Source organism: Megalops cyprinoides, chromosome 3, assembly GCF_013368585.1.
Source record: "Megalops cyprinoides isolate fMegCyp1 chromosome 3, fMegCyp1.pri, whole genome shotgun sequence".
Lineage (NCBI taxonomy): Eukaryota > Metazoa > Chordata > Actinopteri > Elopiformes > Megalopidae > Megalops > Megalops cyprinoides.
Genome location: NC_050585.1, coordinates 15,289,654 through 15,306,872, shown reverse-complemented (window position 1 = coordinate 15,306,872; position 17,219 = coordinate 15,289,654). Strand labels below are relative to the sequence as shown.

Here is a 17,219-nt window from a genome sequence, read left to right as displayed (position 1 = left end):
TTGAAAGAATAATCTTTTCACTCTGACGTCTTTTCTATTCATGTCATCTACCACAGTTGAGACATGACTCTCCACAACAGATACGTGTATGTTTCCTCATATGATTTCTGATACTTACTGTAACATTACAACCTTTACAAGTACAACAGTATGACATACAGTGAAGACCAACTGTTACATTACAACAATGCCATACATATGTAGGCACCATTCTTATGCACTTATCTGAAGTGTTACAAAACCATGCAAAAAAAAACCTTGTCATGAACATAACTGTGTCTTGGTCTCTAAGACCATAATTATTGATAAATAATTATCACCTATAATTATCATAGTGATACATAGTGTTATCTTGTTCATACATTTTAATGGCAGACTATTTTTAAGTGTTTCCACCATCGTGTAGGAAAAAAGTATTTAGCATGTATGGGTAACTTGCTGTTTTTCTGTTTTCATGGAGAACAATGCAGTCACCACCTTATAATTGGGAGAAGTCAGGAGACAGGAAAGCTTCATTAAAGCAGATGTCTCTAAAAAGATATGCACAGATTTACATATGATTACAGCACCAGTATACTTTTTCTCACACAAGCATTCAGTACCTACACTCATACCTGTTAATGTGAGCTATCTTTGCTATATCTTTGGATATGCAGTATGTCTTTGTAAATGGGTGCATTTATTTCTGAGAAACTTTAAATACACATGGCATGTGTATAGATGAATATTAATTTCCATAACATTGGCCTGTGTGTTTCCTATAAACCCCAATAAAAACAGACACTAAAGGAATAAAAGGAAAAATAGGCAGAAAAAGCCCAGATGACTGAACCTACCACAAACATGTGTGGACTTTTAGATTGTTTTTGAGAAACTAACATTCACCCTAATTAATCTCACCAGTTAATCTTCCATCATGGCACATTCTCTAAGGGCCACCACAGACTTGGGGGTTTCAGTCCCATTACATCACAGTCTGTAATGATACACCTGATGATAACCCATCCTTCAGAGACAATCATTATTCATGTTCTCATTAAAAAAAATCAAAATGACCTGCTCTAAGGTACCAATTCAGACTTACTGTGGGAAGTTACTGACTTACTGTGGATTTTTTTCTGGACTCTTCACTATGCAGATGTCAGTTTTTTGGTATTCAGATTTAACTTAAAGCATACATCTATCACATAACAGCCAACACGTTATATGCTCTGTTTTTTTTTTCAATCCCAAAAACCACATCTCCGTGACCACAGCCTGGTGGCCAATAGATATTCTCATGAAGTTCCACTGAAGAATTTATCTGCAGGGCACTGAAACATGAAAGCTGTGAAAATGTTTTTGAAAAAATTAAAGTGGTGTCTGGAACCGACATAAGCAGTATCTTAAATATCAATTTCAGATATTTGAGTTAAAAAACCAAACACATGACAGTTATTTGTTTGAAAGTTTCCACTCACATGAGACAGAGAGTATGTAATTAGTGTACATAGGGTGAATAATGATATTCTTTTCAACAAGAATTTATTCCACTGAGAATTCAGCTAATCTCAAAATATCACTAATCTGCATTTTTGTAGAAATGTGAGCATATGCAAGCAATTTGAAAGTTTTGATTTTGTGTTTTTTGGGATTTCCTTGTGTTCCATTGAATAACACTACTTGGTTTCTTTCACAAAAGAGCTACAAAGATCCAATTCATTTCCTCACTGATTCATTTCAATTCCTGAAGTTCTATCAAGCTGACTCTGCTAATTGAATGCAATTCTGGTGCACAGCATTACAAAGGAAAACAAGTAATTGCTCCATCACTGAAATGTAATCCTATAGTCATTTTTTATTGTTCCTATTTTCATTTGTTGTTCCCATGGATATACTGTATTGGAATTAGCTAAACAAAAATTTGTTTAATATATTTAGTATTAGTTCTTATTGATCATTGGAATCTCAGTTTTACATATATTTACAGCTTTACATATTGTTTAGATTTTTCCAGATGGCCACCCTGTAGCCAAAGAACAAAATACACTGAACAGTATTCGCATAGTCATGAACCATGAAAAAAATGAACAAACTGGAACTGGAAATGAACTGAGAGAACTGGATGAACAAACCAACTGACAATCAGCACAAATCACTGATCTACTGATCCATTGTGGGGCATTGCTGATTCTATGCCTGAATAGTTTATGTTTTCCTGCACTCACTATCATTTTTAGATCTGTAGGCTAATGGTAATTGTTGCTCAATTGTTGCTCTCTATATACAACTGTTCTGGTTCTGATCATCCAGGCGCATGGCTTCTCCTACCACTGCTATGCTAATGACACCCACCTCTACCTCTCATTCCAACCTGATGACCTAACTGTCTCAGCGCGGATCTCTGCTTGTCTTTCAGACATCTCAGCCTGGATAAGGGAGCGCCACCTTCAACTCAACATATCCAAGACTGAGCTCCTAGTCATCCCAGCCAGCCTGTCGATCCAGCGCAACATCACCATTCAGCTCAGCTCAACGACACTGACTGTGTCCAGGTCTGCAAGGAACCTTGGGGTAGTGATTGATGACCAACTGGAATTTACTGACCACATCGCTACGACTACCATATCAGGCAGATTTGCGCTGTACAATATCAGGAAAACCAGGCCCTACCTATCTGAGCATGCTGCGCAGCTCCTTGTCCAGGCACTGGTCATCTCAAGACTGGACTACTGCAATGCTCTTTTGGCCAGCCTACCTGCATGCACTATTAAACCTCTGCAGTTGATACAGAACACAGCTGCATGTCTGGTTTTCAGCCAACCAAAAAGGGCTCATGTTACACCCCTCTTAGTCTCACTCCATTGGCTCCCTGTAGCTGCCCGCATCATGTTCAAGGCCTTGATGTTTCCACACAACTTCCACACCTCATCCGTTCTGCTGAGTCCCTCTCAAGAAACATCTGAAGACATAGCTCTTCCACTCTCACCTGAGCACCTGAAACACTTCCCCCCTTTTTCCTATTAAACTATATTTAAAATTAAAAAAAAAAAATGTAACGGTTTGGCTGTAATAGCTCAACGTAATGGTTTGGTGTAATGGTTTTGTAATGGTGTGGTTGTAATGGTTTGGTAGTAAAGGCTTAACACCCCTCTAATAGCTTTACCTGCTAGTTGGTACATCGCCTGGCCAACCTTTGGAACTTTGTCATGCAGTACTTCTAATATTGTTGACTCTGTATGGTTTTTTGCTTGTGTTGTATTGTATTAGACTTGTAAGTCACTTTGGATAAAAGCATCTTCCAAATGAATAAATGTAAATGTAAATGTTATGAACACATCTCTGAGCCTTAGGAGTCCACGCAGAAGCTGGTTGAGGTTTCAAGAAACTGATGGCTGTAAGATGCCAGCAACACCCCATTGGACCATTTTGCTATGGATGCAGACTGCTAGCTAGACGGATAGCAAGCTAGTTCAGTGGTTTGAGACACTTTCCAACTTTTCGAAGGCAGCTGTGTCTACTCTTTTATGTTATTGGTCCTTGGTACTGAAGCTTAAACTGTCAGCAATGCCAGCGTTTCTCAAACTTCTCCTGGCGGCCACTGTTCTGTGTATCTTCTATCTATCCTATCAGTTGTGCTCAGCTAATCAAAAGTGCCACTGATGAGTTCAGTCAAGTAGGTGGAGCAAGGATAGACAGAAGATATGCAGGACAGCGGGCCTCCAGGAGTAGGACTGAGAAATACTGAGCAATGCTGTTTTCAAACGAACAACAGTCATCATTTTTTATGACCCCTTCTAAAAACAGCTTTAAAGTATTATGGGTCATAATACAATTATTTCCATGTGTATTACGTTTGGATCATCACTCTATGGTAACAACTAGGATCATTACCAATTTAGTTTTGTTTTCCTTTATTTTCCCCTTTGTTTCATGTCTCCTGCAATTGTGTTAACAAGCAGGTTTCCATTATGTGGATTTCACGTTGATAAACTCTACTGTAACAACTGGTCAATTGTGAAGCTGTCTTGTGTACCATCTACAGGTAATAATATTTATGGGTTTAATGTAATCATTTCATTCATGGCAGATCAGATAGTAGTAATACTACTGCCAGCACGTAAATCACAGGCGTCAATGAATTACAGGAAGACTTCAGGCTAATTAGCTACCCTTATCTGTGTTTATAGTATTAGTCAACAATTGTGATTCATTAGCCAATTTACTGTATGTCATGCTTATTACCAAGCTATCAACTTAGATAATTTCACTCTTTCAAATCATACTGCTCTTAATCGACAAGGACGTCTGTACAGCAAAGACAATTTCAGGTAGCATGAGCAACACACAGCTGCTATTTGTCTTCATTAATTGTAGCTTTGTGATGTTATACAAAGTCTTCACATACTGTCAGTATTCAAATATAAGAAGGTCCTTTGGCTGACTGTTTGAAAGTTCGTTATTATGGCATAAATTTGCCCGGTGATGATTTCCTTCCTTTTTAGCTGATTGTTAATTCTGTCTTAATTAGATTGCAATTCGTGTTATGCACACATGTTATCATTTGATTGTCATTTGCGCTCAATCAAGACACATCATAACAAAACTCTATCCTCTGAAAAAACCTCTGTATTATGGATTTGTTTGTGCAAAGCAATTAGTAATTCCCAATTTGTTCAAATTATCAGAGGACAGATGACCTACATCTTCAAATAGAGAGGAGATAAAAATGGAACTGCATAGTCTTGTGATGCAGTCATTTCACCTGCCAACAGAACACAGGCACACTGAGACCACTGTACATAGAACCACCCCGTCACTTTCAAAGCAAGCAGGTAAAAATGGGAACAATACCATATGATTTGAATTTCTTAGATGACAGGTATAATTTGTCTAATGCAACTTTGTGGAGTTATATGACTGAACAAAATATTGAGTGTTAAGGTGAGCAGGTTTGCAGGTAAATTCAATGAGTGACAAGTGAAATTGTAGCAGCAGCTTAAGGCTGCTTAAAGAAATACATTTTGTGTTTTCTGAAAAGTTTGAGTTCTCTGAAAGTCATCATAACATTGTAAAGCTTGTTTTGATATGTGTAGAATAAATATAGCAGTATGCGGTTTTTGTAATAGTGTGGTTGTCAAATCTTTAGTATAGGTATAGGAGAATGGCTAATATATGACTTTTCCTGTTACTGCAGCATAATGATGTGCACAGCTATGCCACTGATAAATAAAACCTTTGCACAGTTTATGGCACTATGATTGTTTCCTTGTTACTGAAGAGATAGTGTAGAAACTGTGTGTGGAAATATACAAATGATTTTGATTGCATGGTGTTTATTGTCATATGGTGCTTTTGTTTTAATATAAATTACCTGTTTTCGATATGAAGATAATTAACTGCAAAGGAAGGGAAAGAGATGAATGCTCAGCAGAAATAAACATAGCATAAGGACATCTATGACAAGTTCTTAAGGAAAATGTTATGAAAAAGCAAAGCAAATGCAATTTATTTTAATTTGACTTTCTACTTTCATTTTTTCAAAACCACACAAATTTTCAAATGTATGTAAACGTCCATAACACCAATGCAGACAGGGCCTTGAGTGGAAAGGCGTTGCCTTTGAGCGCAGAGTGAGGCCTACAACCCATGTTATTTACCAAGAATAACTGGTATCCCATGGGGGTGGAGAAAATTGGCTTTGTTTCACCAGGCACGAGTTCCAAGGGGTTACTAGGTCATCCAGGGTTTTCTCTTCTCACCACTCTCAGGCACATGGCTTCTCTTTAGATGCCAACACATAGCTCAGATGATGTGAGCAGAGTAGCGCCTATCCTCAAATGAAAGCTGACTGCACAATGGTGCACTGTGGTGTTACTTGTAATGCAAAAAAAATATATCAGTTGGCTGCCTGTGGAGGATTGCAGTTGTCTCATTTTGTTACTTCTACATGGAGCAGGGATGCATAAAGGAGAAAAGGAATAAAACATTTAACTACATAATTAATGCAGACATGAATGGATTATGGTGCCAATCCAATTTTATATGAGGAATCATTACTTGCTACTACAGTATAATTTATTGACTAACAATTCACTTCAGGTGGCTGAAAAGAAGTTAAAGTGCTTCAGGTATTTCATTTAAAACAAGGAGCCTTTCACAGAGCAGTAAGTTTACAGCACTACCATTCATTGCTGTGTAGTTATTTCCATTTGGTGAAATGAAGAAGATCGTCATTGCTGAGGAAACCCCCTTTCCATGGGTATTGAATATTAAATCCCAACTTAAAATTCCAATTATAAAGTGGGACTGAATGTTGAATAATGTGCTTAGCTCACTTCTTAACATGAGGAAATTGTTTTTCAAAAAAAAAAAAAAAAAATATATATATATATATATATATATATATGTATATATATATGTGTGTGTGTCAGATGTACAGAGGACAGAGTTTTTTGTGGCAAACTAGCCAGCTACATCATGCTGGATTCTCATGGGTTAAGGAAGGATTGACTAAAAGAAGTAATGAGAGCTACTTCAGATGAAAGGCAGTTAAAGTGCATATATGTTATATATTGCTTTTTTTCCTTCTAGGTTTTATTCATCGAAATGGACAACACATCATTTAATATGGTATTCACCCTTTCTGCATTTAAAGAATCAAAAGCAAATAAATATATTTTCTTTCCTTTGACGAGTGCTGTTTATCTAGTAATTATTGTATGTAATTTGACCCTCATTGTGACAATCCTGCGAGAGAGAGCTCTCCATGACCCCATGTATATCTTCCTGTGTAATCTGTGTATTAATGGACTGTTTGGAACAGCTGGGTTCTACCCTAAATTCCTCTCCGATTTACTGTCTGACTCTCATGTAATCTCATACAATGGTTGTCTCCTACAAATATTTGTAATCTACTCTTACTCTATGTGTGAATACACAACGTTAACATTAATGGCTTATGACAGGTTTGTAGCTATCTGCAGACCATTGGAATATCACATGATCATGACAGCTCATACTATTGGCAAATTAATTTTATTTTCATGGAGTTTCCCCTTTCTGTCTGTGCTAATTGGAATTTTGTTGACAAACAGGTTGCCACTATGTGGATTTCACATTGATAAGCTCTACTGTGACAACTGGTCAGTTGTGAAGTTGTCTTGCATACCAACTACAACAAATAATGTGTTTGGGTTCATTGTAATCATTTTGTCCGTTGGACATGGAATTTTTATTCTGTATTCATACATGAAATTAATTCCTGCATGCAAAAAATCCAGAGATAACCAGAAAAAATTTATGCAGACTTGTTTACCACATTTAATTTCATTAATCAACTTTACAATAGCTATACTTTTTGACTTAATGTTCAGTCGATATGGACCAAAGGATTTTCCACAGAGTGTACGTCATTTCCTGCAAGTGGAATTTCTAGTTATCCCCCCTCTTTTCAACCCTCTTATCTATGGGCTAAAGGTTAATGAGGTACGTAAAAGGATTCTGAAGAAACATAAAGTCACAGATTCTTTACATACAAGGAAAAAAAGGTGAATAACTGAAAATATTCTGCAACTATATATGGTGTGTGTATTTTAATTTCCACCCTGTTTAAAATTGTTCTTCAACTTGAAAATAAACAGTGCAGCGCATGCAAAATCACATCAATTACTGATTTCAAGAAATGTATTACTAGAGGGTGTTAACTGAATGATCGGAGATCTCCAGATTGATCAACAAAATATTACTGAAGTTCCAAACAAAAGTTGGGAGGAATACTATCAGACAATTCCTATGCAATTAATCAAACCTAGACAAAATGTTCCTGTCCACAACTGTCATGACTGCGGCGTCTTAGCCGGTTGTTTTCTTTTCCCTGTCCATGTGCTTTGGTTTCCTTGTGTTCTAGCCCCGCCCCGCTCTCCGCCCTGTCTCCGCCCACCTGATTGTCTCTACCTGCCTGCCAGCACACCTGCTTCCCATCACCTCATCAGCCTAGCCCTATATCTACCCTGATTGTCTCTGTCTTGTTTGCCAGTTCGTCTCAGTTTGCGGTTTCGCTACTCGCCGTCTGTTCTGGTTTGCCTGTTGGTTCCTTTTGCTTTGCCTGTTTATTTTTGACTACGATTTCTGGACCTGATTTGTGGAATGTTTGCTGTGTTTTTCTGGTTTTGGACTTTGCCTGTTTTTCCTGACGTTCCTCATTCTTGCCCTGTGGTTTTGGTCACCATGTCTGCCCGGTTTTTGACTCTGCCTGCCCTGACTTCGTTTTGTGGATTACCCGTTTGGATTATTAAACCTGTTTTTGGCATCCATCTCCTCTGTCTGCGCTTGAGTCTCTGCCTGAGTTCTGACACACAACTATAAAAATCCCCCATGCAACTTCCTTTAATCATCAGCTGTTCATTGCATCCTTCCTCCACCCCATCTACCTTTTCCCTGTTTATGATGTCCAAACAGGTGATCAACAACCTTGTATGTGTTCCCTTTGTCAGATTCCAAGCCAAATACAAGTACCACTGCAACCACATCAAACACAGCCTTCATGCTTTGATTGTATGGAAATTCATATCTACTGAAATATTACTAATTAAAATTGTCACAAGGCTGTGAACATGAAGCAAAGACATTAGGAGACTCCTGGAAGACAGTGGAAATACTATTAACAGTGGGATCATCAGTTCATTTCATGTGTGTTATAGATACTGTGTTTAAGCTGATGAGTCCTTGTGTCTGTACTCCTTGATGTGTGGTTATCTACTAAAAAGTGAACTAGGTATTAATGTGAATGTACAGAACCTGATTGAGTGTTGCATAATGCAGGGCTATTTTAATAAGAACAATAAAAATAAGAATTTATGCACTCTTAACTCTATTTAGCTCTACTCAGCTTAGCTATTTAGCTCTACTCAGCTTAGCTAGCTCTACTCGTAGCTATTTAGATTCAGTAGAAAAAATTTTACCAGAGTTTCATTTTAAATTTCATTTCATTATAGTATTCCTAAGGCCCATAAAGGAAACAAATTCCTGTGATTGACATTCAGCTCGCTAAAATATAACATTCAAACAGTGCAACCGATTAGCTGTCCAACCAGTAATAAGATTTCTGCTGTTGCAGAACTTTTCAGAACATGAAAAAAAATTGCCGGGGAACAAAAAGTACAAAATGTCTTTAGAACTGGCCATTACAACAGAACAAATTATCACAACAATTTTACATTCTCATATTTCATATATAGGCATTGTAACAGGCAATATTTTTAGAATTATCTTTTTAAAAATTCTATGTTTTCAAGGGTTCTCATGACTACAGCCATATAACATGCTGTCCATTGTGTTCAGTGATGTATGCAACTCTACTTGCCAAAAAAGGTGTTTTTTTAAAAAAGTGATTACAGAGTAATCTGCTTTCTGTCCTAGTAAACTGGTTGTGAATTTCATGCTGACCCACCTTCAATGTACCTGCAGGAACCTTAGTAACCATATCTATATATATATAACCATAAGAGATTCAGCAGTTCTTCAATTTCAAAATCATTGTTTGATTGCTACATTCAACAAAGAAAAACAAAAGCAATGATTTTAGCTCGGCCTCTGAGAATTCTTCGAATAATGCAAAGCGATTAGGTCAATTCCCAGTGTCTTAACTATCGGAGGACCGAAACAGGAAAACAACAAGCGGCATTATAAATGATGCAGTATGTTCTCCTGATCAAGAACACTTGCTTTACCCTCAACCAGATCACAGGGACAGTAAGACTGCAATACCTGTATTCACTCCTATCATACTGGGAAAGCGAGTGGTTAACATTGCCAGGAGGTGAGTTTACTGAAGTAAAAAATATTGTTTTGGTAATAAATACTGAAGAATGAATGTAGCTGTATCACCTTGTTGATGTAACGTATTTAAATGTATATGTTATTTTATTTACAGATTTTTTTATCTTCCACCATTGATCTGCAAGATTTGTTGAAGACTTAATGGACAACATATCTATTACAATATTTACTTTTTCAGGAATAAATGAATCCAGGACAAGCAAACACATAATATTTGCTTTTGCTATTCAAGGTTACTTTTTGATCATTATTTTTAATCTGACTTTGATCTCAGTTGTCTTATTGGAGAAAGCTCTGCATGAACCCATGTACATCTTCCTGTGTAGCCTGTGCATTAATGGTCTGTTTGGAACGGCTGGATTTTTCCCTAAATTCCTGTCTGATTTACTCTCTGACACCCATGTGATCTCATACAGTGGGTGTCTGATCCAGAACTTTGTTATCTTTTCATACGTTCTATGTGAATTTACCAGCTTAACAGTAATGGCGATTGACCGGTATGTGGCAATATGTAAACCTTTACACTACCACACCATCATGACAGCTGAGACAACTGGCAAATGTCTGGTTTTTGTTTGGATGTTTCCTTGTTGTACAGTGGTGTTTTTCACCTGTTTGACAATCATTCGGCCCTTGTGTGGATCTCACATTGACAAATTCTTCTGTCAGTCATCTGCTCTTGAAAAGCTTGCATGCAAAGAAGACACTTTTGTGTTTGTGTTAAATGCAATTTTTATGTGTGTGATTACATCACTAGTGTCCTTTATCATCATCTCCTACTGGAAAATAATTGCTGCCTGCAGACGTTCCAAATCAAACCAACATAAATTCATGCAAACATGTCTACCACATTTAGTAGCTTTCTTCAATTTCGTGGTAGTCACACTGTTTGACGGTATAAACACTCGATTCCACAGTAAAGACTTTTCACAGGAGCTTCATAACTTCATATCAGTGAAATATTTAGTCATTCCTCCATTTATCAATCCTATCATATATGGTGTAAATCTTAATCCTATCAGAACACGGGTAAAAAACATATTTTACAGAAATAAAAATATTTTATAGAGTACATTTTCATATTAATAAAACATTAGTAACATGATTATCACTAACAGTTCTTGTGCCTGTTACCAATATGTGCAGTGAATTGCAATGCATGACCTAAATTAAAGACTATTTGCCTCTTATCTATAAAGCATTATTTGACTTCCTTTGCAATGCTGAAAGTCATGCACAAAGGGTGAGTGATGTCTACTTTAGGAGAAGGAGTAAAATAAATTTTAAATGTGCTTTAACACATCTATTAATATCGATGGAAAATTAGCTCAACCTAAATGAAGAGTTATAAAGAGCTAAAAACATATTCAAATATTTTTCTTTATTTTGTGCTAGTTATTTTTCTTGGTAATATCAGTTAATGTGCATCCAAACTTTGTGCTTTAAGTTCACTATAACATTCAGGCTTAAATTGTTTTATAGTTATGAAAATTATTTCAGAAGGCTTCCACCTGGTTCAGTTGACAAGGCATTCATTTTGAGTGCCGGTTGAGCCTTACAGCCCAGGTTTGATCCCAGCCATGTCATCAGCCAACAGTGACTAGGAGCTCACATTAGCAGCACATACCATCTTTGTTCTAGCAGGGTACAGGAAAGTATGTCAGCAGGTTCTCCTCCTCGTAGTGCTCTCAGGTACCCCGTGAATTGTCAGGTGCTTGGATACAAAGAGCTCGGATGGTGTTAGTGGAAAAGCACCTATCCTCCTGCTGGTGTCCACTCTCTGTGCCCATTCTCCGTGTGCACACTTGGACTTAGTGTGAAAAATAGCCATTGGCTTCATGCTAGTACATCAGGGGAATGTAATTGCCTTGCTTCAATGCTCCTGTCTGACTGCATAGGTTACTATAGTGAGATGAGCCTAGTACAACTGGTGACTTGTTGCATAAATGCGGCAAAAAGCATTCAGGACTGATGATGTGATATGTGAAGTTATGTGATGCTGTGAAACTAACTTCTCCCATCCCAGATAACTTCAGCTTGGGGAGAAAGAAGCCTGTTTGTTATGCAAAATCTGGACAGACAAAGACAACCAGAGTAAACACAAAATACAGTTTTTAAATGATCATTTTATTTATTGGAGGAAAAAGGTTATCCAACACTATATCACCCATGTGAAAAAGTAGTTGCCCCCCCCCACCCCCCAAAATTAATAACTGTTGTGCCACCTTTAGCAGCAACAACTGCAACCAGTCGCTTCCGATAACTGGAGATCAATCTTTCACATCGCTGTGGAGGAATTTTGGCTCACTCTTCTTTGCAGAATTGCATTAATTCAGCCACATTGGCGGGTTTTCAAGCATGAACTGCCCATTTAAGGTCCTGCCACAGCATTTCACAACACACTGCATGATAAGCGCTTGCATCTTGCAAAGGAAATTGGGGACATTGTGCAGATGATCTGAGCTTCTAGATAAAAACAGTTGTCGAGAGCTATCCCAGCGATGTGTGCATTGACATGCTTAGGTACGTCTGCAAGTAAATGTTTTGGATTTGTACCCAAATCTTAGCGTTGCCCTGCATTTATTGTTAACTGTACCAGTAACCACGGCATCAGGAGAGAGGAGAGTTTCTCGCGTCTCAAACTTGTAAAGAACTATCTGTGATCAACAATGTCACAAGATCATTTGAATGGATTGGCCAAAATTTCAAATGAGCACCAAATCTGTCGCAAATTGGATTACTCCAAGACAATTGAAGAGTTTGCAGCAGCCAAAGCAAGAAAGGTCCTCTTTTAAATGGTGAGTCAATGGTATTAATTCATTACACCTGTCTTAAGTCAAAAATAGGGGTCAATATGTGATAAATTGGTGTTTTTTTTCTCTTCAAAATTTGAACGTAGGGGGCTGCATATTCGTATTTTGCCCAGAGCACTGGATTGTCCTCCCCCGGCCCTGACTGTTGATATGATGTTCTTATTGTGGAATGCTGTGTTAGCTTTATGCTAGATGTAACGGTATCCATGTCTTCCAAAAAATTCCACTTTCGACTCATCAGTCCACAGAACATTATCCCAAAAGGCCTTGGGGTCATCAAGGTGTCTTTTGGCAAATGTGACATGAGCTTTTATGTTCCTCTTGGTTAACAGTGGTTTTCGCCTTGCAGCGCTTCCATGGATACCATTTTTGTCGAGTCTCTTTCTAATCGTGGAATCATGAACACTGACTTTATCTGAGGTGAGTGAGGCCTGAAGTTCCTTAGATGGTCATTTGGGTCTTTTGTGACTTCCCGGATGAGTTTTCAATGTGCTCTTGAACGAATTTTGGTTGGCCGGCCACTCCTGGGAAGATTCAAAACTGTTCCAAGTTTTCTCCATTTGAAGATAATGGCTCTCACTGTGGTTTGCTGGAGTCCCAGAGCCTTAGAAACAGCTTTGTAACCCTTTCTAGACTGATATATTTCAATAACTTTCTTTCTCATCACTTCTGGAATTTCTTTTGATTGCAGCATAGTGTGCTGCTTTTTGAGACCTTTTAGCCTACTTCACATTGCTGGAAAGGTTCTATTTATGTGATGCTGAGATTCAACAGGGCTTGCAGTAATCAAGCCTGGGTGTGTCTAGTCTAATTAAACCCAATTATCAATTGGACTTGGTTAATTGGTTGATTGAGTAACTATAGGGCACTTACTTTTTCACACAGGGCCAGTTGGTGTTGGATAACTTTTTTCCTTCAATAAATAAAATGATCATTTAAAAACTGTATTTTGTGTTTATTCTGGTTGTCTTTGCTTTACATTAAATTTTGTTTGAAGATCTAATACAATTAAGTGTGACAAATATGCAAAATAAAAGAAAGTTACCAGCTTAACAGTGATGGCCATTGACCGGTATGTCGCAATATGTAACCTTTACACTACCACACCATCATGACACCTGAGACAACTGGCAAATTCCTGGTTTTCATTTGGATGGTACCTTGTTGTACAGTTGTGCTTACCATTTACTGGACACTAAGTGAGCCCTTATGTGGAACACACATTGAAAAACTCTTCTGTCATAACTGGGATTTAGAAAGACTTTTATGCAAACGGGAGATGTATCAGTTTGTGTTGAATAATATTATATTTAATATACATATGTTAAATAGATAAGAAACATATTCTTCAGTCATAAACATCATATTTTCTAGAATGACATTTTAATTTGGATAGGTCTAGTTTTTAAGGATCCCTATGAATGCTTCATGTGTGTGAATGATAAGCCTTTTCAAAATGCATTCAAAATGCATTCAAAATCATCTGGATATTTCTTGAATAATTTCATTGTTTCTTTCTTTTAATTACATTATTTCATTGTCATTTAGCAGATTCCTGTCTATGTTATCCAATTACACAGCTGGATACTTGCTGAGGTATTTAGATTAAGTACCTTGCCTAAGGTTACAACAGCAGTATCAAATCAAATCAGCAACCTTTCAGTCAAGGGTCTTGCTCCTTTCCACTATGCCATACTGTTGCTTGTTTTCATTTGCATGAAGTTACTGTACTTTGCTCTGAAACATCACCATACCAGTCAGAATGATCACTGTTATTTGTAATGCAATAAAATCATGTGGGGTTGATTATGCACTGTGTTACATTGTTAATGGGGGGTAGGGGGGGAGTGGTGATTGTTATTCCTATTATATTCAAAGGTTATTCCACCTTGTAACATTTTTTTAATTATATCTCATAAATTTAGACCTCTGTCAAAAGACAGACATAATAAGCACTACTTGTCAACTAATCAGTGATCCAGTACTACCTCTGTGAATGTGTCATGTGTTACTGCAATTTGTAAAACTACAATGAAACCAGTTCTGTTTTTGAACCAAAACACAGGCACAATGTTTTGGCTGGAATGTTAATAAACTTCTAGCCTACTAGGAAAGCATGAAAATGAGAATTAAATGTATTCATGTGTTGCATACATGGCAGAAGTTATTTTAACACTGAAATTTGGGTTTATGCAACAGGTGATACTGGATTACAATTTCATATTAAAAATAGATGTTGGAAAAATTATTGCTACTGACTTAATCCATGTTGAAATTCTTCAAAAGGCTGACAGAGAGTGTAATCAGTAGCATGCTAAGATATATATTGGAACAAAATCCATAAGGGAAGGGATTATTCTAACACACCTGGAGATATACAGTATGTTGTACATATCTATCTATATGACACACCATGTCAAGGCTATACTGGAAAACACTATGCATTCATCACAATCAGCACATATACCTCAGACCATAGTAAAATTGTGTGTATGTGTGTTACAAATGAGCCTTATTTGAAAGCTGAGTGAGTGTCTGCAAGCAGTTCTTACAGAAGCGCACACCCCACAGCCAAATCCCTGAAGAGACCGCGTGAAAAGCTCAGTCAGGCTCATGAGAAGTGCCCCCTTCCTGAGCAGAGGCGTAGAATGCCTGTGCCTTTTAAAAACATGATACATTCAGCATGCACAGTACTACTTGTGTGCAGATATGTGTATGGATATTTCATATTAATTTGCAAAGGCAAGTCAAACATAATTATTTTTAAGGCAACATTATTTCTTCATTTTTATATCTCCAGTTGAGATCCTCCCTTCTTGCCTAGACTGTGTTTGCAGTCCTCCAGTAGGAGTGGTCATGCATACTTGAACACTGAAGATACTGAAAACGTAACTGTATACGGTAAAGAGTGTCCAAACCTCTCAACTGCCCCCTAATGCGAGAACCCCTTTTTCATAGGCTTGAACCCACAGGAGGGCCAGTTCCAGCTTATTACTTTACCACATAATTTAAGGTACAAGGGATTCTCCATAGACCCATCATACATCCAATAAAAATTGTTTTAATCAACTAATACTGAAAGAGGTACTAGTGAATAAATTTGAGGGACATAATCTACACTACAACGCATACGGGACAGGACAAACAGAGAAGACCTAATGAAACTGGGTGGTTTGTAGCAAAAAAAATCTGGAATCAAGTTTCATAAAATGCATGAGAAATTCATTCAGCAGCACTTTTCTGATAGAATGAGATGTAATGCTTGTATATGTCTAATTTTGGAAAAAAAAACCATTAATCTCACAGTAGAGTTCACTGCTGATTTTATTGAGTAAGAACAGGACCCATATTTAGTTTAGACATATGAAGAAAAAAGTGGCTCAAGATTTAGTTCAATGATATGCTGAGAAGACTATAGATTTGATCAGGGGAAGCCTGCCTACCCAATAGCAGCACCTGTACAGAATACTACTGGCAAAACAGTGACCTCTATAAACTGAAATTACATCATGTGTACACCCATATTGGTTGTACGCTTGGAAATATCGTGGTCCACCCACCACTCACCCAATCCTGGATCAGAATAAATTTCCACTAAATCATTGAGGATGTGATTAGTTGCAGTTATCTGATCTTATATTTGTGGATAAGGGCATAAGTGGATAAGTACCCATAGCATTATTAAGGTTTTCTACATTTTTGTAATTGGCTACAATGAGCAGATTCAGTACTATTTTGCTGAATATGAGGAGAGGGCATGGGTGAGAAGAAAGGATGTAAAATTAAGATGGAGAAGAGTAAAAAGACCGAAAAGAAAATGGTCCAAGTACAGGCAATTATTGTGGCCATTTCAGATTATATTCAAAATCTGTATTTAAATTAGTTTACATGGTACAGAAATAAATGTCTAATAAATCACTGTGGGCATTTATGTAGTTGTATCAGAGAGAGAAAGAGTCCACAGCTACATCTAGACTGAACAGGCCAGAGGTTTGGTGTTGGATGAGAGATTTGTTAATCTGCTACCGCTATGCCCCTGTTTAAAATCAACACATAAGTTGATATTGATTAGCTGCTGTGCCATCACAGTGTATATATTGTCTAGTTCCAGAGGACACTGTAAAATGGTATACATTCAGTTTCACAATCCATCCCATTGGCACAGTATGTGTAAATGGAACAGACTGTGGGGTACTTAAGTCTATCTCCACCATAAGAACAGATGATAAATACAGACATAACTACTTAATATAAACATTTTTTAAAAAATGTCTTCACAAAAAAACAGTTTTTCTTCCTCCATATTGCAATGTATTTGACTGTTTCTAAATTAAAGCAGTCAAATAAACAGCTGTGTTCCCATGATCCTAGTGTGTATCAGAGGTAACCACTGCAGTCGCTGTTTCCGGACAGTGTTTTTGTTGTTATCTACTGCCCTCAAGTGGTAACTCTTAACAACACACAGAGAAAGATGAAGGGTATTTCAGGAATGGTCAAACAGTCTAATCCACCAGTTAAAGTGCTACTCTGGATTACACAGGAAGTCAGACCTCTTATGAACTTGGCCTATGCATAAGACGAGCATTA

The 17,219-nt window shown here is 37.4% G+C and overlaps 2 protein-coding genes across 2 annotated transcripts; both read left to right on the top strand.

The window, feature by feature from the left end:
- The first annotated feature begins 6,582 nt into the window (after positions 1-6,582).
- Positions 6,583-7,533, top strand: LOC118774145 (olfactory receptor 52D1-like). Its single transcript, XM_036523302.1, has one exon. It carries the CDS (start codon positions 6,589-6,591, stop codon positions 7,531-7,533), a length of 945 nt encoding a protein of 314 aa, XP_036379195.1. The 5' UTR covers positions 6,583-6,588.
- A 2,427-nt stretch (positions 7,534-9,960) lies between these two features.
- LOC118774144 (olfactory receptor 2G3-like) lies at positions 9,961-15,596 on the top strand. The gene is made up of 2 exons (XM_036523301.1): positions 9,961-10,848; positions 15,591-15,596. Exons 1-2 carry the CDS (start codon positions 9,961-9,963, stop codon positions 15,594-15,596), a joined length of 894 nt encoding a protein of 297 aa, XP_036379194.1.
- The last annotated feature ends 1,623 nt before the right edge of the window (positions 15,597-17,219 follow it).

Excerpts from the sequence above, each read along its gene's own strand:
- LOC118774144 (XM_036523301.1), top strand. The coding sequence starts at position 9,961 with ATGGACAACATATCTATTACAATATTTACTTTTTCAGGAATAAATGAA.
- LOC118774145 (XM_036523302.1), top strand. The coding sequence starts at position 6,589 with ATGGACAACACATCATTTAATATGGTATTCACCCTTTCTGCATTTAAA.